Source organism: Zootoca vivipara, chromosome Z2, assembly GCF_965207765.1.
Source record: "Zootoca vivipara chromosome Z2, rZooViv2.hap1.1, whole genome shotgun sequence".
In the NCBI taxonomy this organism is placed as follows: Eukaryota; Metazoa; Chordata; class Lepidosauria; order Squamata; family Lacertidae; genus Zootoca; species Zootoca vivipara.
The window spans coordinates 43,540,415-43,561,469 of NC_142585.1; the positions used below are offsets into that span (position 1 = coordinate 43,540,415).

At 46.6% G+C, this 21,055-nt stretch overlaps 1 protein-coding gene across 2 annotated transcripts in view; it reads right to left on the reverse strand.

The window, feature by feature from the left end:
- The window catches only part of ASTN2 (astrotactin 2), a 608,691-nt gene that overhangs the window by 419,512 nt on the left and 168,124 nt on the right, over nucleotides 1-21,055 (reverse strand). The window contains exon 1 of one of the 2 annotated variants that reach the window (XM_088665019.1): nucleotides 19,516-19,754. The exons of the other annotated variant lie outside the window; for it this stretch is intronic. Coding sequence (XP_088521145.1) covers nucleotides 19,516-19,692 — 177 coding nt within the window. The 5' untranslated portion in view covers nucleotides 19,693-19,754. Of the gene's footprint in view, nucleotides 1-19,515; nucleotides 19,755-21,055 lie in introns of those variants that run through there. 2 annotated transcript variants of the gene reach the window in all.

Here is a 21,055-nt window from a genome sequence, read left to right on the forward strand (position 1 = left end):
ATCACTGCCGCCAGCTTTCTGAAGCTCCCCCCCCCAGGTCAGGCTTGACCCCCTCCCCCTCAGGTGGCCCAAGGGTGGCCCTAAAGAGAAGACACCACTGCTGCTGCAGCCCCAGCCCTGAAGGCCGGGCCTGGACACGCTTCCCTTGATGTGGGAACTATAGTGGGGGCACCTGGTTGTGCCCCCTCAAAAAATGTGCCTGAGGCAATGCCCCTCCCAGTCAGTCCCCCCCCCCAATGTCACTGGTTACCAAACGTATGTGCCTAAGACTCATCCCTGAATCATATTGTTCAGCCTGCTCCAAGCACCCACTGAAGCAGGTGGGCCATAGTGGGTCAGCACTTTATTGACCGGGGGCTGCCCAGCTTAAGGCAGGCAGTAGCTGACCAGTGAGACACAATCATCTCGCCCATCAATGGAGGCAACCCGTAGCACTCCTACCTTACCACCCACCTTGAGCTTATAACTTGTAACTGCCCCCCACACACATTGTTTTTGCTGCATTTGCAGCACCAAAGTGACATCCCTGGGGTGCAAGCCTGGGCAGTGTGTATGGAGGTCCTGGGCTGCCCAGACGACAAGTCCAAAGAAAGGAAAGCAAAGCAAGGAGTTTCTGGAAGGAGGCATACAAGGTGCCATCCAACCACTTTAGGGACTCCACTCTGGATTTGTGCAGGCTTTACTCCTTAGCCTTTTCTTCTCCTGAAGATGTTCCACAAAGCTGTGGCTACAGATTTTTTCCTCAGGGTTTACTCCCGAAGCCCTTCAGAGTTTTCCTTCTTCTAGATGGGCTACCCTCCCATCTGACCCCCATTTCCCTCTTCATATTGTATAGAAACTACGTTTTTGACTGCTGGACCCACTCTTTGTCTCATCTGCTCAGTCTGCTGGAGCCTGCCTTCACATGCAGGACAAGTCTCTAACTCACCAAGGGTTTGAGACCCATTGGCTACCCACACCTGGTTTAGCCAGTAAGATGAAGCTGTTCCCAGGGTGTGGCTGCAGTCACATGCTGACAGCTTCCAGGAGCCACATATGAGAGCCGAGTGCAGGGGATGGGGACCAGTGGTGGGTGAACTACCCGGAAGGTGCACATCGTGTCCCCCACCAGAGATACTGCCCCTGCCCTAGCACCCCATATATAATTTTCAGAAAAGGTTATACAAGATTATGCAAAACACAGTGTGATCAAACAGGATCTGGTGACAGTATGAATATATACCATTATAGATCACTGTTGAACAAACACAGACATAACAAAATAAACAAACAACAAGTATATGAATGCATGGAAAGTAATGACTAGAACTATAACAGTTAATAACAGAAATAACAGTTAAACAAGACAAGGCTACAAAACATGAACCCTATTAGAATAATAGAATCATAGAGTTGGAAGGGGTCCTGAGGATCATCTAGTCCAACCCCCTGCAATGCAGGAATATGCAGCTCTCCCATACGGATATCAAACCTGCAAACCTGGTGTTATCAGCACCACACTCTAACCAACTGAGCTAACTTATACCGAGGGAAAGTATAATTAAAGTTGGTGCTTTTTCAAGAAGTGAAAGCAAAACTTAGGGCTTCTGCACATGGCCTGTTTATTTAGCAATCATTCCAATTTGCTTACATGGAGGCTAGATTATATCCAGTCTTCATTGAGCATTTATTCTGGTTTGTTTGCAATAACATTGTACTGCAAGGACCAATAGTCCTCATTTACTTGTGGGGTGGTTGCACATCTTCCTATTAATAATTCAATAACCCCACAAGTTTCAGTACATCTTCCTGGCATTTTGGAACGCAGAAGTCATTTTCTTTTATCTCTTAGTGGATTTGGGCTGTGTGCACATTATTGGCTTAAAGCACAGAGGGGTCATTATTTTCTCAATTTGGATTGAAGCTGTGAATGCACATCAAAATGCAGCATCTAATTAAAAAATGAGAGGACAATTACAGGATATATATGGATTGTGGTTATGTGTACACCTCTTCCCAAAGCAGTGGTGGGAGGACACTCGATGCAGAGTGAACATGAGTGTGTTCACAGCATTGGTGCACTAGGGCAAGAGTACTTTAAACCACTTTAATTGCACAAACCTAAATTTTCAGGGCATGATTGACCCCTTTCAACAAAAGTTTCAAAGCATCATTAAAGCTCAGTCAATATTGCAAGTTGAGAGAGAACTTCAAGAACAGAGACATATTTTTCCTCCAGGCACCTGTCAAGAAAGCCCATAATTCCTGAGCTGATTTCAAACTGAGCAGAGGTTAAGTTTCCCCTTCCCTACAAAGGATAAACAAGTTAACAAGCCCCAGAAAGAAGAACCAGAGCCTTCATTTACAGACACTGCCCATTTTCAGCTACCTGTTTTCTGTCAGTGACCCGTATACCAGCAGCCCAGTGTTTAAACATGAAATGCACAGAGAGAAGAAAGATCTTTCTGAAAAGTCAAACTTTGGAGGGATTCAGAAAGGGCTCGTTTTAATCTATTCTTCATGTTAAATTGTCCAACCAAAAGCACCAGATAGAGAAAAGGGGAAGGAAAGGGGATAATATGTGAAATGTTTTATTTGACAATGTGTCATTCCAAACTGATTATTTCTGTCTCCAAGCTCCCCCCTCACCCCATATTCCCAAACAATGGCTACATCCAGGGGGGATTTAGTATTCTAAGACAGGATTTATAATACTCTGTTCTGCAGTGATAAGAACACGGGCCTTTAATCCTCCGAGCTGTGAACATGCATATTCTCTTGCATAATAGATAGCCTTTTTGCCATACTTCTGTGGTGTCCCCAAACCACACAAGCACTGGCAGAGAAGGACGAAGCATGGAGCACCCAGAAGAGTATCTAGAATGCAGATTGGGCCTCTTAAAGTGTACCTAGAACCCTGCCCCAAGGTAAGCAGAAATCCATGTTTCTCACAGTCCATTATCAGTATGCACATGTTTATGGCATTAAACAGAGACAGATTAAAATATTTTGAGTTCTGCAACCAAAGGCAACAATTGTAGGACTGGACTGATTTCTGAAACCTGAACAACTGTGTTTGTATGTATGTATGTATGTATGTATGTATGTATGTATGTATGCTTAATAAAAAGCTCATTCCGCACATTTGCTCACAACTGCATTGAGGCAGAAGTGATGTTGCTTGTTTCCCCTTTGTTTTTCATCTCCGTACTTTATTTTTATGGATAAGGGACATATAATGAAAAGGACAAGAGGGATAAGTACTGCTAACTTACCTAGGGGTGGGGGAGAATTACACTGGGTGTTCAATGTTTAATGTGTGTACTGCTAGATTAATAATAAGGCCAGCCAAGGAACTTCCAACAACAAACCAATGCCCTACCATTTCTCTTCATCCTCAAATTTCCATTGCCCTTACAGCGTACTTGCTACACACTAGCATTCAACAGTCATGGGGAGAGGGGGGGTCGACCCCACTTGGAACCCAGATGTTTTGGACAAGTGACACCCAGCTGCAGGTATCCCTTTGGGGGCAAAGGGCTCAAGAGGGTTCTTTTGATACAGCTGCCGATTCTCCTGGAGGAAACAGATTATAGGTACAGAAATTGTGTAATAATAATAATAATAATAATAATAATAATAATAATAATAATAATAATTTATTTATACCCTGCCCATCTGGCTGGATTTCCACTCTGGGCAGCTTCCAACAGAAAAATAAAATAAAATAATCAATTAAACATTAAAAGCATCCCTAAACAGGGCTGCCTTCAGATGTCTTCTAAAAATCTGGAAGCTGTTTTTCTCTTTGACATCTGATGGGAGGGCGTTCCACAGGGCGGGCGCCACTACCAAGAAGGCCCTCTGCCTGGTTCCCTGCAACTTGGCTTCTCACAACAAGGGAACCGCCAGAAAGCCCTCAGTACTGGACCTCAGTGTCCGGGCAGAACTCTGGTGGTGGAGACGCTCCTTCAAGTATACTGGACCGAGGCCGTTTAGGGCTTTAAAGGTCAGCACCAACACTTTGAATTGTGCTCGAAAACGTACTGGGAGCCAGTGTAGATCTTTCAAGACCGGTGTTATGTGGTCTCGGCGGCCGCTCCCAGTCACCAGTCTAGCTGCTGCATTCTGGATTAGTTGTAGTTTCCGGGTCACCTTCAAAGGTAGCCCCACGTAGAGAGCATTGCAGTAGTCCAAGCGGGAGATAACTAGAGCATGCACCACTCTGGCTAGACAGTCTGCAGGCAGGTAGGGTCTCAGCCTGTGTACCAGATGGAGCTGGTAGACAGCTGCCCTGGACAGAGAATTAACCTGCGCCTCCATGGACCGTCTGTGAGTCCAAAATGACTCCCAGGCTGCACACCTGGTTCTTCAGGGGCACAGTTACCCCATTCAGGACCAGGGAGTCCTCCACACCTGCCCGCCTCCTGTCCCCCACAAACAGTACTTCTGTCATGTCAGCATTCAACCTCAATCTGTTAGCCGCCATCCATCCTCCAACCGCCTCCAGGCACTCACACAGGACCTTCACCGCCTTCACTGGTTCTGATTTGAAGGAGAGGTAGAGCTGGGTATCATCTGCATACTGATGAACACCCAGGCCAAACCCCCTGATGATCTCTCCCAGCGCTTTCATATACAGTGGTGTCTCGCTTAACGAATGCCCTGCTTAACGAAATTTCCGCTTACCTAAAGGATTTTTCAAGCGGAGGTTGCCTCGCTAGACGAATGCGTTTTACGAAAAATTCGTCTAGTGAATCGCGGTTTCCCATAGGAATGCATTGAAATTCAATTAATGTGTTCCTATGGGCAAAAAAAAATTTCAAAAAATTTCAATGCATTCCTATAGGATTCGCTAGACGAATTTTTCGCTATAAGAAAAGACCCGTGGAACGAATTAATTTCGTCTAGCGAGGCACCACTGTAGATGTTTAAAAGCATGGGGGAGAGGACAGAACCCTGAGGCACCCCACAAGTGAGTACCCAGGGGTCTGAACACTCATCCCCCACCACCACAGCTAGTCTTGCTGCTGATGCACTACCCTAAGATAAGCCTTTACTTCGCATCAAATCAAAACCAGTATTGTGGCTTGTCTCATTCCAATCAAACCATGACCTGACCATGGCTTGTTCTCAGCTTACCAAGCATGAACTGGAACAGTATGAGCCAAATGTTTTCCATGAGCATGACACAGCAATAAAGTGAAAGTTTGATCTCCTGAAATGAGCTTAAGAGCTGTCTTACCATAGAGGCAAATTCTGCTAAAATGAGGTCCATTTTGCTGAATGCTCTGATCTTTCAGTTGTTGATGCTCTTCATAATTAATGCAGAGCATTCCTGTTAGCTAATTAATATGGAAAAATATTTTTAAGCTCCAGGTCTACATTGATGCCCCACAATATTGAGTGAATACATTTTATTTTATTTTTTTGCTGCATTTTTTGCTGTCTTCCTCCCAAGAGCACCTCTCTGTGTAGCATGCTACGAAATATAATGTGTTGTTTATTCTTCTTTACAGGTCATTAATGATGATAAATAGGGGACTTGCTACTGCCAATCTCAGTGAAATCCTTGTGGATACCTCCTCCTCCCCTCTCCATGGACTGTCATTCATCATCATCTTCACCGCATTCCTGTCATTTCTGAAGCCTCTATAATCCTAAAGTGCCTCCGTTCTATAAGCCCTGGAAGGAAAAGAGAAGGGAAGGAATCCTCCTCTTCACCACTAGCTGCTGAAATGCTAAACAGAGGTGATGAATGTCTGGTGTAACAAACCCCAGGCCTGTTTCTCTTAAGAATTCCCCTTATCTACCCCAAAACATTCTCCATCCATAATCCTCAAACGGACACAGTGGACTGCTAGGCAGGTAACGCTGGTCACAAACTGTTGTTAAGAAAATTAGCTGGTATATGAGCTGCATTCAGGCCAAGCAGTCCCTACCCAAGCAGAGAAAGTGAGTCACAGAATGGCTGGCTTACCACTGCATGCAAACCGGTGCTTGTATTTGGTTTCTCCAAAGCAAACCACAAGCGGGAAGCCAAGCCATGCCTTCTGTTTGTGGTTTGTTTTGAGAGAAACCCAAAATGAACACTGGCTTGTAAATAACACTAAGCAAGCTGCTCCGGGAGTTGTTTCCCCACACTAGGAAAGGAGGGGCAAAATGAGAGCTGCTCAAGCTGCATGCAGAAGTGTGCAGCTCATGGGCATAGCACAGCTGCCCCCCCATCAAGTAAATAAATAAAAATACTTAACTAGCGGACCAATTGCCTTGCAGATAACTCAGTTCTGCCCCCCCCCAATAATCCTAGCTACACCTATGGTGCAACTCGTACATAGGCTAGTTTCCCTAAAGATGATTTATTCATAGCTGCCAAGTTATCCCTTTTTTAAGGGATTTTCCCTTATGCTGAATAGGCTTCCTCGCGAGAAAAGGGAAAACTTGGCAGCTATGGATTTATTACCAGTGTGGTGTCCAGGCATGGCTGGTGTTTTACATAATTCCACACAGAGATTCTTAGATAACAGTCAAACCATGGGATGGAAGAGCAATAAAGTGAATTTCTGGAATGAAGATTGTGGCTACAATGCTTCTCCTCTGGTCCTGCTGCTACCACCCGCTGCACTACCCAGGGTTAAGCCATGGTTTGTGGAGACATATTGGAGGGACTCATAGGAACCAACTCCATAAAATATTTGAAGGGGTTACCCCACCCCCAGTTAATGGGCATTGCCATTCTAATGGTGTTTTTTTGCACTGTGTCGTGTGATTGATTATGCAGGGTGGGGCTTACCTGCCCCCCCCAATATTTTATTCAAGTTGGCACCCCTGGAGGGACTGATCAGATGGAGTTAAGGCGTCGATGATTCCAGGGAGGGACCAAGTGAGCGGTCAACAATTCAGCCCATCCCAGCTCAGCCCACATTCCCACCTCTCATGCCACTGGAGCCTCCCCCCTCATCAGTTCCTGCTGGTGGGCACAGCCGTAGCTAGGTGTTCTTGCGTCCCTGGCAGAACCGTCCAGATTGTGCCCCTTAGCCACGGACAAAGTAGCTCTTCTTTCCACCTCTCCTCCAACCCTACCACCACTCATCCAATTCCTCACGTACTTCACCTTGTAATGAATTCTTTCAAAGAAAATCCAGTATTTATTATTTCTTAATAAAAGGTTTTTGGGCACCACAAAGGACCCTCCAGCGCAGCCAGTAAGCAGAGCCCCTCCTTGCCGGGGGGCTGCCCCTTTTCGACTCCCCTGCGCCTGGGAGAGCCCTCCTCCACCCCACGCCAAGCCTATCAGGAGCACAGCCAAAAGGCCGCTCAAACATTCGGTTCCTAACTTAGCAGAGGAATATTTTCCTCTGCTTTTGTAAGGGGGTCACTGGCAGCTTCCCAGCCCCTCTTGATTCCTCTGAGCAACCAGTGCCCCCCCATTGGATGGCTCAACAGCGGGGAGCTCTGTGCATGGAGCAAAGAGGCAGATCTTCCTCTGCTCCCCCAGGGCCCTGGGTCAGTCGGGCTCCGCAGGGCAGCTGCTGTGCTCTTGGCATTCCTCCTCCAGGGCTCAAGATGCCTCACAAGCGCCGGAGGAAGATGCTGGTGCAGACGCAGCCAACTGGGACAGGATGTGCAGCCCCCGGGAGCGGTGCCGAGGATGACAGGGGTTGCCTACTGCAGGAAGATGCCTCGCTGCGGCAAGGGGAGCTGGGGCGCATTTTCTGGGAGCTGGGGCAGCTGCACGGGTGATGGGCACAGCTGCAGGTGCAGCGAAAGCTTCTGGAGACGGAGGCGCAGGAGCCGCGCACCTAGAGCCAGGAGTTCCTGGGCTACATGTCATTGGGCGACAAGACCCAGCAGCTGCAGGTGCAGATCCATTGTGAGCACTGGGAGCTGCTGGCCCACTCTGCAGAGCAGGAGGCAGCGCTGCGCCACCGGGAGACCGATTTTGCCCCGTTCCCCATCTGGCGGAGGCCTTCCTCACCACCCCATAGCCACGGCTCTGCTGGTGGGACTCCAGGAAACATCATCTGTATCCCTTTGAGCAAATGATGCCTCCTCCTCCTTCACCTAAGACATGCCAGTACTACAGTAGAGTAAGCAGATAGCGCAGGCCCAGTCCACGTTTGCTTGCCCAGTCCAAAGATGAACTCAATTTGCCCTGCTGAAGCCATAACTTTCCCACTCCTTTATAGCAGGGATCCTGGGAGCATGGCAACCACTGAAACAACATCTTAGGTGCCTAGTCATGCCTTGAACCTGCTGTGCCTTTGACCTTTGGTTTGTCTACTTACCACACTAATTTATCTTAACATGAGGCAACAGTGTGATGCAGCAGCAAAAGGGAAAGGAAAGGAAGGGAAAGGAAGTGTCCAGATCAAAGGAAGTAATAATCCCACTTTATTTTGCCTTGGTCCGACCACACCTGGAATATTGTGCCCAGTTCTGGGTGCCACAATTAAAGAAGGATATTGACGAGCTGGAAGGCAACCAAGGAAGGCAACCAAGATGATCAAGGGTTTGTAAACCAAGTCTTATGAGGAATAGTTACAAGACAAGAGATTCTGACTAAATATTAGAAGCAACCTTTTGACAGTAAGAACTGTTTGACAGTGGAACAGACTTCCATGAAAGGTGCTGAACTCACCCTCATTGGAGGTTTCATAGCAGAGGTTGGATGGCCACCTGCCATGTATGATCTAGTTGAGATCTGCATTACAGGTGGTTGGACTAGATGACCCTTGGGAACTGTTAAAATTCTATGATTCAATATCCCTTGGGGCGTGCTTCCTTCTTAAACCTTGAGATGAAATGGGATTCTTAGTGCTGTTTAACAAAAGGGCTATCTCTCTGCCAGGTATTTTAAGAAGTCAGCCTCCTTTTGCAAAGTGTATATTATGTATGTCTCTATTAGGTACTATACCAACCATATACACAAAGGGCATACACTTAATAGCAGGTACAAGTCCTCCCAAGATATAAAATATGCACCAGAGGGCAGAGTTACAATTGCTGTGGGAACTCTAACTTTATAGTATGTGACTTCTTGTGCATAAAAAATAATCACAGTGAAGAATGTTCAATTTCTGTATAGTTTCATCTCAAAGCTGATTTTCATTTAGTGTTCCAAGGAGGGAGGGAGGGAGGCAGAGAGAGAGAACAGCAATTCTGCCAAGCAGATACTTTGTTTGACTAAAATATGCACTACCACGTTCCACTAAGTGCTTACTTGAATTAGTTTAAGATTTGATCTGAAACCAGGCTCACACCACGAAACGTGAAAAGCTGTAGAAAAAGGCATGGAGGGGGGGGGGCGCTTTGGTAACTTTAGATGTTACCAGTCCAAGCAGCAATCATAGTTTCTTGCCTTTAGACATGTCAAAAACCCTCAGATAAGACCAAGGTCCATTGCAACTAGTGTGGTTATTTTTTACTTGGTCTCCCAAGATACGATGGCAGTACAGTTCAGAGTGAATATTAAAATACCTCAAATATTTCTCTTTAATTTGGTCTACATAATTGGGCAGTTGATAACTTAATTTTTTGTCATTTGGTTTTCAAAATTTGCTGCTTTTACACATTATGCACAAAGCATGAACAATAACTAAGAAAAACTACTTGGTTTAAAAGCACACACAACAATGAAAGTGTGCTAATGTAGCACCACACCTATCCAGAGACTACTATTATTATTATTATTATTATTATTATTATTATTATTATTATTGCTACTACCACTATTGTGGTAGAGATCTTGCCCTTCCTCAAAGGAAGCTCAAGCTGGCATATATGGCTACCCTCTCCTTGTGAGGTAGGTTAGGCTGAAAGACACTGAATGGACCACTGTCATCCAGTGAGAGTCATTATCAGGTAGAGATCTGAACCCTGGTCTTTGTTTGACACTCTAACCACTACACCATGCTGGCCCTCTATTCATAGGATCATAGAATTGGAAGAGACCACAAGGGCCATCCAGTCCAACCCCCTGCCAAGTAGGAAACACCATCAAAGCATTCCTGACAGATGGCTGTCAAGCCTCTGCTTAAAGACCTCCAAAGAATGAGACTCCACCACACTCCTTAGTAGCAAATTCCACTGCTGAACAGCTCTTACTGTCAGGAAGTTCTTCCTAATGTTTCGGTGGAATCTTCTTTCTTGTAGTTTGAATCCATTGCTCCGTGTCCGCTTCTCTGGAGCAGCAGAAAACAACCTTTCTCCCTCCTCTATATGACATCCTTTTATATATTATATATCCTTTTATATATTTGAACATGGGCTAAACATACCCAGCTCCCTAAGCCGTTCCTCATAAGGCATCGTTTCCAGGCCTTTGACCATTTTGGTTGCCCTCTTCTGGACACGTTCCAGTTTGTCAGTCTCCTTCTTGAACTGTGGTGCCCAGAACTGGACACAGTACTCCAGGTGAGGTCTGACCAGAGCGGAATACAGTGGTACTATTACTTCCCTTGATCTAGATGCTATACTCCTATTGATGCAGCCCAGAATTGCATTGGCTTTTTTAGCTGCTGCATCACACTGTTAACTCATGTCAACTTTGTGGTCTACCAAGACTCTTAGATCCTTTTCACATGTACCGCTCTCAAGCCAGGTGTCTCCCATCCTGTATTTGTGCCTTTCACTATTTTTTTTGCCCAAGTGTAGTACTTTACATTTCTCCCTGTTAAAATTCATCTTTGTTTACATTGTCAACAGACAGGAGGGAGAAAATCTCTCTTTCTCTCTCCATCAGTCAAGAACCCAACCACCAAGATCAAAACTGCACGTGTAATAGGGAGAAAGGTGTGAATACGCACAGACTGCTTTCAAATACTCATGTCACATACATGAGTGAGCAGCAAGCCTTATGGAATATGTTTCCCAAACCTTAGGTCCCCTGAAGTTGTTGGACAGCAAGCTCTGTCATTCCTACCCAGCAGGTCAGTGGTCAGGGACTATGAGAATTGTCGTCCATTAGCTGAGGACCAGAGGTAGGGGAAACGAGAGCAAAAGAAAGAGGGCAACAGAATAACATGAGGACACATGATTGAGTCAATGAGGCCCTGCTCTAAGAATTGGGGTGTGTGTGCTTGCGTACAGTTCCTTTTTGCACCTGCATATTGACAAGAGGGAAAGGGGAGAATCCTTCAGAGAAGGTCACATCCTACAAACTAGGATGACTCTTCTTCAGGGTTCATCGGCTCTCTGTTCCAGGTCATATGGTGAGTGTGTGGGAGAGAAAGACCCCAATTAACACTGGGGTACCTTCACTGGCCTCATGAAAGTTGTGCTTTTCTTGCTGAAGCCTCATGCCGTTCAGCAGTTAACAACAAGTAAGAGGGGCTCTTTCAATAAATTCTCTGCCGAGGTGTTCTTTCCTGAGCATGGAGAATCTGACTAACCCAGGTCATGTCGCACCAACTGCAATCACTAACATTGGCCACCTTCTCACCTGGACAAGCAAAAGCCAGTTCAGCCAATGAATGCTGTTTAACCTGAATTTCCAAAGGGTTACATGGCGTTGCTGGAGCAGCATCAGAGAGAATTCCTGCAATACTTTTCACCCAAGTTCCCTTTCTGCATCCCCATACTCAAGCTGTGGCTATATTTTGCCTTTCTGTCACATAGTTCAGTTTCCCTGAGCTAGGGGAAAGCACACAACAAATGAAAGACAAGCCTTTGAAGGTCCTTGCAATCTTCTCCAGCTTGGTTCAAAGACTGAGCCAAATAATAATTGCCAGATTCCTTCCACCCTATCAGTCCTTCACCAACCCAAGAAGCCTTCCAGACCATCTGCCTACACATAATCCTACCCCTTCCCAGTCAAGGGGAGTGGGGGGGAGGGCAAACCAAGCAGTAGCAGTGAAAGCAAGAGGAGGGATGTTGTTTCCCCCAGGTTCTCCCTATATCTCTCAATCCTGGCATATGGGTTAATAGTACAAAGCTCATAGAACCATATGAGAGGTAACTCTCATTAGGGTGTCTGAAAATTGCAGGCATTTATAGCAATTTTCCCCAAGCTGGTGACTTCCAGATGTTCTGTACTATCAGCCCTGGGCAGTATGGCTAACTGCCTAGTCTGACAAGAGTTGTAGTCCAAAGGGCTGAAGGACACCGGGTAGGGGAAGGCTAACTGACAGAATGGTTTAAGCCAGCGAGATCCTCAGCTACCCCACCACCGTGAGCCACTTTGACTGGTGAGTAGGGCCATCCAGCTTTCAGTCACCTGGCATCACCAGGGCATTAGGTGACCCGTTAAAAGGAAATAATTGAGAGTGCACTTTAAGTACACTCCCAAATCTTTCCTCTCTTCATGATCTCAAGCTGGGCTGCAAAGAAAGAACCCTACCTAAAAGAGGATTGCAGCCAGTGTCAATCAGGTGATCAGTGCCAAGTGCAAAACCACAGCTTCCGATGGCAAGTTCCAGTGGGGATTGCACCTGGTACCATATTTAAAAGATTAGGAATACAAGCCCTCTTTGCCAGACAACAATCAGGAGCACACTTTAAGACAGAGTGTTCCTTTTGTTATAAAATCATATTGGGGGGGGGGTTTGCAGGACACCATTATTAATGAACAGAGAGGGGTGACAGAATTTGACAGCTGCAATACCCAGAATCCTGTTCAATGCCATCTTCCCTGTCTCCCCACCCCTCCAGCTAGGACTCGACCCTGCCTGAAGGAAGGCTTAAGGATCTGCATATGCACAACAGTTAGCATAAACTCACACATTTCCCCTCTCCACCTCCCCTCCGCCCAGAACAAAACAATGTTTCCAGAAGAAGGGGGGGGGGAAACCGCCCAAATCCAAAGTTAAACTTTTCTACTCAAGTTAATAATACAGCCTATTATATGTTCTCTTACCATGAAATCTCTATCCGCTGCCTCTGTATTAGAATTGCTGTTTTATATCTTAGAACTGTATATGTCAGGACTGCTACCTTTTAATTAGAAATCCCTGCATTAGGTATGTTTTCCAGGTATATTTTCTGTATGAACCCTGTATGATCCCAACCCACCTGAACCTTGCCCTACTACCACCCTATACCCATTCAAGGACACACGGACAATAGAGGGATTAGCTGGAACAACTTTATTCAAATAAATTGCCATCCTCAACGTAGCCCACCCTTCCATGGCCTGGAGGAAAACACTGCCGGGCGGACTTCCACCCCATGGAAATCGCCAGGAACTGCCCCACCTCTGCACCCATGATTGCCCTTCCTGCCAAACAACAGGGAGCACCATCAACGACAGGAGAAGAGAGATTGACATCTCTCCATCTGAAAGAAAAAGTCATCTCCGCACCCAGCTAATCCGATCTCCCACCCGTCGCCCTTGTCTCCCCCTCCCTCCTAGTCCAGAGATTTCCATGCATGAACAGGAGGGTATATAGGGGGACTTCACCATTTCCCGGGGTTCCTTCCTTCTTTCCAGAGGCAGGGACCCTACAGCTGTAGCTTTGCATTCTGCAATAAAGGGATCAGTTTGTTTTTCCTGACAGCATTGTGTGGTCTCTGTCATTTTCCCGGCGGAGCTGAACTTAGTGCAAATTTTGGAGCTTCCGACCCGCGTCTGTCCTTCTTAAAAGGCAACGCATTTTGGGGTACATTTTTCATAACACTTTGCAGTCATGTCTTTACCTGCCCCATACTTGATGTCAGATATCAGGTACATGGTGGATGGGGAAGACAGCCTCATGGGCCAAATTAGCATCCTTCGGGGGTAGGCTCTGCATGCAACAAGTCAAAGGTTATTAGATTTGCATAGAACAATGTTCAAAATTAAGGAACCACTGAAAAGGTCCTCAAAAATGGAAGTACACAGCCTTCAGGCACCATTTTTGTACAGAACAGGACATGCATGCAATGTCAAGCATAATTTTATCAGACAGTCCACTTGTCTTGCAGAAGGATGGACATGAAGGAAGGGATGATCCATGACCCAACCTGGAACCTTAGGGTGAAGGGCATGTAATACGTATATAAATAAAATGGCAAAAAGCACCGATCTCCCTGGGTCACGCAAGCCTGAAAATACCACGTAAGTAAATAGTAACTTTGCAGTCACTGATAACTCTGCATCAGGAAAGATGCAGAGCCTTCTGGATGCCCTGCTTAGTTCCATGATGTTCTGCTTTCAACTAGGATTTCTAAGCATTACCTTAATACTGTACATTAATGCTAAGCTACACCATTGTGCAACCCAAACCTCAAGCAGCCCTTTCCTCTGAGCCCCTCTCCTGCCCCTAGCACTTCATTTGATCAAAATCTGCTGCAGAATAATTATTATCCATAAAACGAAGTTTCATAAATAATTAAATACAAAACACGTGCCAGATCCACAAGCAATAAGTAACAATTGCTTCTGCAGAACAGTCATTGCTTGTTTTTTTCAGGAAAGAGGGGGAGGAATGATAATTATGATGATAGTGTTTATTTGCTTCCTTGCTAATTTACAAAAATGCAGTTAATCTCAGTGGATCTCTCGATCATTAGTGCAAATTAATGCAGCTCCACTGCACATTCCACATACATTAAAATGAATTATTTTTATTTATTTATTTGAAAAAGAGAAAATAAAACCAAACCTCACATCTGTAGGTGAAGAAATGCTAAAAAGGATTGTGCCTCTGCTCTGTGTTCTCTCTCTGCTTCTCTGCCTCTTGCATGTGTCTAAGTACCGTCTTTTGAACAACCTTTCTGCAACTTAGTTTGCCCTCTTGCTCATCTAAAAAAAAAAGGTCAATAGCTCTCTAGCCCATCAGATTGCAAGTGGGGACTGGATAACTGCACATAGAAAGCTAGCATGTCAGTGTCCTAGCCAAATACACATTTGTCACCCTGGTGAGAAAATGGCAACAGGTTGCCCTGCAATAACAAGACCAATAATACAGTTATAGCCACCCCATTGCTCCAAGCAGTGAGAAACCCCCGGGGTGGCATGGGGGGACTGGGGGGGCAGTGGCTGCAGACACAAGTTTATGAGGGGGCGCAACCAGGCAGCGGTGGAGCGTCCCCTGCCTGTGCCCAGGGCATGCGCAGGGCACACCGTGGTGGCAGTGCCAGGGTCAGTGTGCGCCAGGGGAATGACCCCTGTCCACAGATGCAAAGCAGGGCATGCTCAAGATGCCCTGTGGGTCCAGTGTCGCTTTACAACACATGCAGAAAGGACGCAGGGCTCGCAGGGCACTGTGAGCAGGCGTGTGCCCTGCCCCTGCGAGCCTAGCACTGCTTTTGCAAGCGGTGCTGGGTTCGCAGGGAGAGTGCCATGAGCTGTTGCGTCCAATTGGAGGGCGCCGTGAGAAGGACGCAACAGACCTGTGCCCTGGCCCCTGGGAGCCCAGCAGTTGAGAAGGGTGCATGGGGAGGCAAGCAACACCCGGGCTGTGCCTTTGGAGAGGCAGCAGCAGCAGCTCCTCCTTCTCTTCATGGCCAGTGAAGGAACATCAATGTGCACCTTGCCACTGGGCTGGCAAAGGGAGAGGGAGGGAGGGAGTGTAACCACCACCCACTGAGGAGGGAAGGAGAAAGGGGAAGGCAGGAAAGCACTGCTGGAGCCATGTGTGTTGCCCAGAGCACCTGAATGCAAGGACATAAGAGTGTGGCGCTCCTGGTCTTGCATTTCATAGAATCATAGAGGTGGAAGGGACCCAAGGGTCATCCATTCCAGTGCCATTAAAGCAGGACTCTCGGGAGAAAACTAGCTTGCTACATCTTCTATGGAATAGCCCTTGAGATATTTGAAGATGGATATCGTATTTGCTCTCAGTCTCCTTTTTTAACCAGGCTAAACATACCCAGCTCCTTCAACTGCTCCTCATAAGGCTTGGTTTCCAGACCTTTGATCATCTTGGTTGCCCTCCTCTGCACACGTTCCAGCTTGACAACATCCTTCTTAAATTATGGTGCACAGAATTGGACACATTATTCCAGGTATCATGGCTAGAACGCTGAAGCATAGCACAGTTCAGTGAAGACGATAAGGTCACACAGTGAACATGCAGCTAACAGTTTTATTATGAAATCAGAACAGAAATATACAAAAACTCATGAGATATGCTCTCTCACATAAGCAGTGGTTCAGAGTTACTAGACTCTCCCCACTATAGTCTGTTTTCTATGTGTCAGATCCCTCCCTACATCAAGTGCTAAGGGAGTCTCTGTCTCTGTCTAGTTTTCTGTTCTCTGACATGGAGAAACCGCCTAGTTTTAGGGGGAGAGGGAGAGCTGGCAGGCTTTCAACAGACACATTATCAGCTGGTGCCACCTCCATTAAGTCTTAGTCCTGTTTTCCCTCAAGGCTGGTGCACCTGCTGGCTTACCCCTGTTCTTCACCTTCAATATTTCCCAGCCCTTCTCTACCTCTGAGGTGTGTCCTGTTTCCCACCATTATGAACCTGGGTCCAAACTGTCCCCTCCTCCACTTTCTCTGGAGTCTTCTTAATAGGCAGTCTCCACCACTCTTCCTCATCCAGCTAGTTCCTGAAACCAAGGTGGGGTCTTACCAAGGCAAAATAGAGTGTTACTATTATTTCCCTTTATCTGGACACTAGACTTCTGTTGATGCAGCCTAGAATAGCTGCATCACACTGTTGACTCAAATTGAGGGTCCCTTTTTTTACTAGCACTAAATGTGAAAAGGATCTAGGGGTCTTGGTGAATCACAAGCTTAACATGAGTCAACAGTCTTCTTTTTCTCCTTTTTTGAACATGGGGACAACACGTGCCCGTCTCCAGTCTGCAAGGACTTCACCTGTTCTCCACAAATTCACAAAGATCACAGACAAAGGCTCTGAGATTACATCCACAAGCTCCTTTAGTACCCTTGAATGCAGCTCATCAGGCCCTGGAGATTTGAATTTGTTTGAAGCAGCTAGGTGATTCCTTAGTACCTCTTTTCCTACCTTGGGCTGCAGCTCCCTCCTTATATCACTTATTCTGTTATCACCAGGCTGGGCATCGCTTTCTTTTTGGGTTAAGACAGAGGAAAAGTAGGTGTTTAGCGGTTCCGCCTACCCTCTGTCACCCAATAGCATTTCTTCTTGTAGAAACACTCATTCATTTTGGACTCATTTCTCTTTGAGTATTTATGACCATGGAATCTCACCCATAACTCCTTAAGCTTTTTGAAATTGGCCTTCATAAATTCCAGAGTGCGTGCCCAACTACAGTCAGTTTTCCCTTGCCTCTGTATCCTGAAACCCAGGAGAACATGATCACTTCCTCCCAAGTTTCTGAGTACTTCCACTTTGTCGATCAGTTCCTCCCTGCTGGCGAGGACCAGGTTCAGAATAGATCAGGGATGTCAAACTCAAATTCATTGGGGGCCGCATCAGCAGTTTGGTCACCCTCAAAGGGCCGCTTGTATCTGTAGGACTATGTGTCCACTCTTTATTATCATAAATTATTGTCACTGCATTCAATTATTACTGTTTTTGTAATAATGTAAGTAATAACTAGCTCTGAAAGCAGAAACATAGTCAGAATAATGGCAAGTAGATATTCAAATGTACAATTATTGTACAATTTATTGAAAAATGATTTTTGGTAACTTCACTGAGTGGTGGAGACTCGCTAGGGTTTCATGCAGGACCTTTGCAGAGCTACTAGTACCTGGAGATGCTGGGGTCCTTCTGCATGCAGGACAGATGTTCTGCCAGTGAGCCACCACCCTTCACCAAAGGGACTGGCTGAGGTTGACTCACTGGAGCTGCTCTCCTGGTTCCAGGGTTTAAGGGCCAGAAGTATAAAGCAGCATCCTATGTTTCTGAGGAGAGGGAGAGGGAGGGGGAGGGGGAGGGGGAGGGAGGGAGGGAGGGAGGGAGGGAGGGAGGAAGGAAGGAAGGAAGGAAGGAAGGAAGGAAGGAAGGAAGGAAGGAAGGAAGGAAGGAAGGAAGAAAGAAAGAAAGAAAGAAAGAAAGAAAGAAAGAAAGAAAGAAAGAAAGAAAGAAAGAAAAGAGGGAGTGGGAGGGAGAGAGGAAGGAAGGAAAGAGGGGAGAGAAAGAAGAGTAGGAAATAAGGAAGGGAATAAAGGAGGAAAGAAAAAGAAAGAGGGAGAGAAGACGGAAAGGGAAGGAAAGAAGTAGAGGGAAGGAAGTAGAGGGAAATAAAGAATAAGAATAAGGGAGAGGACAAAAGATGGGAAGGACGGAAGGAAGAAAGGAAGGAAGTCAGGAAGAAAGAAAGAAAGAAAGAAAGAAAGAAAGAAAGAAAGAAAGAAAGAAAGAAAGAAAGAAAGAAAATAGGGAGCAGGAGGGAGAGAGGAAGGAAAGAGGTGAGAGAAAGAAGAGTAGGAAAGAAGGAATAAAGAAGGAAAGAAAAAGAAAGAGGGAAAGAAGACAGAGATAAAGAAGGAAGGAAGGAGAGGGAAAGAAAGAATAAGAACGAGAGAGAGGAAGAAAGAAAGGGAAGGGGGGGTCGTCGCCTTGATTCAGCGCCAGAAAAGAGCGCGAAGGGACCCAGGGGGGAAAAAGCATTTCCCGTGCAGCGTGAGGCAGCGGGTGTCCGTTTTAGGAGAAGTGCGTAAAGCCTCAGAGTTGCACGTTCGTGAGGCTGAGCCGCTGCTGAGCTCACGTTCATGAGGCTGAGCCGTGGCAGGAGGAGGAGGAGGTGAGGCAAGAGGAAAAGGAGGTGCAGGCTTGCCGGGTCGGTGCCCGGCAGCGCCGTGCGGAGAGTACCGAGCCTCTGGGAAGCAGCAGTGCTCTGTAGCACTTTGAATCCTCCTCCTCCTCCACGCGGCGCTGCTGGGTGCTTTGTTTGTGCTTCAGCAGCAGCAGCCATTTCCAGGCGCCGAGCCATGGCAGGAGGAGGAGGATTCAAAGTGCTACAGAGCACTGCTGCGTCGCAGAGACTCGGGACTCTCCATGCGGCGCTGCTGGGCGCTGACCCTGCAAGCTGCCTCCTCCTCCTGCTGTGGCTTGGGGCGCTCCACGCAGCATTGCTCCGGCCGCCTTTCTACACCCCCCCGCCCCCAGCTGTTTGTCGGCGCTTTGTCGGCACGGCGCTTCAGCAGCAAGGTCCCGCTGCTGGGTCCCGCTGGCTGGGGCGCTCGGCGGGCCACATGACGAGGTCTGGCGGGCCGGATTTGGCCCCCGGGCCTTGTGTTTGACACCCATGGAATAGATTATTCCCTTGTTGCTTCTTGCACCTTCTGGGAAATGAAATTGCCAGCAAGAAAATGGAGGAATTTGTCAGATCTTACAATCTTGGCAGTGTTCAAGTTCCAACAGATATCGGGGAAATCTCCCTTGACTATTATCTCTCCTTTTTAGTCTGGTTTGGCAGTCTATAACAGACCCCCAGTAAGGTAAGGTACAGTAAGGTAACTGCTGTTTCTATCTCCCACAGTTTTTACCCATATACTCCATATATCTGCTTTCCATGCTCCAGGTCATGGATTTCTTCAAAAGTATACACATCCTTTACATACAATGCTCCTCCTCCTCCCTTCCTGTTTAGTCTATTCCTTTTGAACAAGCTATACCCCTCAATTCCTATATTCCAGTCATGAGTCTCATCCCACCAGTTTTCAGTATTGCTTACCAGGTCATATTTGCCATCCTGTATTAATAGATGAAAATCATATTGCTTTTTTCCCATACTCTGTGCATTTCTGTAGAGACAACTGAAACTATGAGTCATTCCCTCCAGATGCTTCTTTCTTGTAATTTCTTGCCCTTTAGCAGCTTTCTGGAGCATCACCTCACATTTCCTGTGCATCAATGAAGCTATTATCCCCAGTACCAGGTGTTATTCTGTTGTCTGTGATGTTGTCTCTCTCCTCCTCAAGTTCTATTTTAAAGCTGTCCTGATCAGGTTCACAAGACTCCTAGCAAACACATTATTGCCAACTGCTGTGAGGTGCAGCCCATCTCTAGCAAGAAGTCCTTCCTCAAGGTAACAGAGACCATTATCCAAGAAGCCAAACACTTCCTGACACCACCAACTTTGCAGCCAATGGTTTATCTCCAAAATTTTCCTGGGTCACGACCTTCAACAGGAAAGTGTAATAAAAAGACTACCTGTGCCTTGAGGCGCTTCTGCTTCCTGCCTGGAGTCTCATCTGTGTTGCTGTTTCGTCACAGTCAATGCAACTCTATTGAGAAATTCTGCATGTTGACCTGTAGCTCAAGCTGTGGCTAGGCGGACCTCAAATTGTTGTTCCTTCTCTTCCAGCAAGGCAACCAGCTTGCACTTGCTACAAGTGTATTGTTGCATGTTCTCCAGCAGAAAGACAAACATGGCACAGGTGTTGCAGGTCACTTCAGAATGTCCCTTGCCCTCCTACGCACACTGAGAGACAGTACTCCCCCTTAAACTCCCCCGTTAAATGCCCTCACAAACACCCGTTTGCAAGGTCTGTTCGTGAGCTCCTGGTCATAAGCTCCCAGAATCTGCAATGAGCTAAGTTTGACTGTTGCTGGCTGCTAAGTCCTCCCTCAACTCACTTCCTCGTTCAGCCTGGCTTCCTGTCAGCAGTTTCTCTGCCTTATCTCTTCTCCCAGGTTGGGGCCAGTTTGCAAGGAGAAACTCCCTTGATTAGACACTGGCCAGAAAAAGGACTGACCCCTGCCCAGTCCACCAGGGGGGGGCACATCATTTGCCCTGTCCTGGGCGTGAGCAACCTACACTACATCCCTGCATACAATGAATGTTTGAGGGAGTTGGCTATGTTTAGCTTGGAGACGAGAAGGCTAAGAGGTGATATGATAGCCATCTTAAGACCTGTCTCATGGAAGATGGAACAGCTTGCTTTCTCCTGCTCTGGAGGGTAGGACCCAAACCAATGCCTTCAAGTTACAAGAAAGTAGATTCCTACTAAACATACGAAAGAACTTTCTGATAGTAAAACCCAGTGCCAGCTCACCATAAATGCCCCCCTCTTTCTCTAAGAATGACAACACCTGAGAGATTCCAAAAGTCACCTGAGAGGTGCCAGAACTGAGTTCTGGCAGGTCCCCCCCCCTGAAAAAAATGCCCCTGGTAAGAGCTATTTGATAACTGGGTTTATAAACAGAGGCTGGATGGTCATGTGTCAGAAATTCTTTAGTTGCGATTCCTGCCTTGGACTAGATTGATCTTT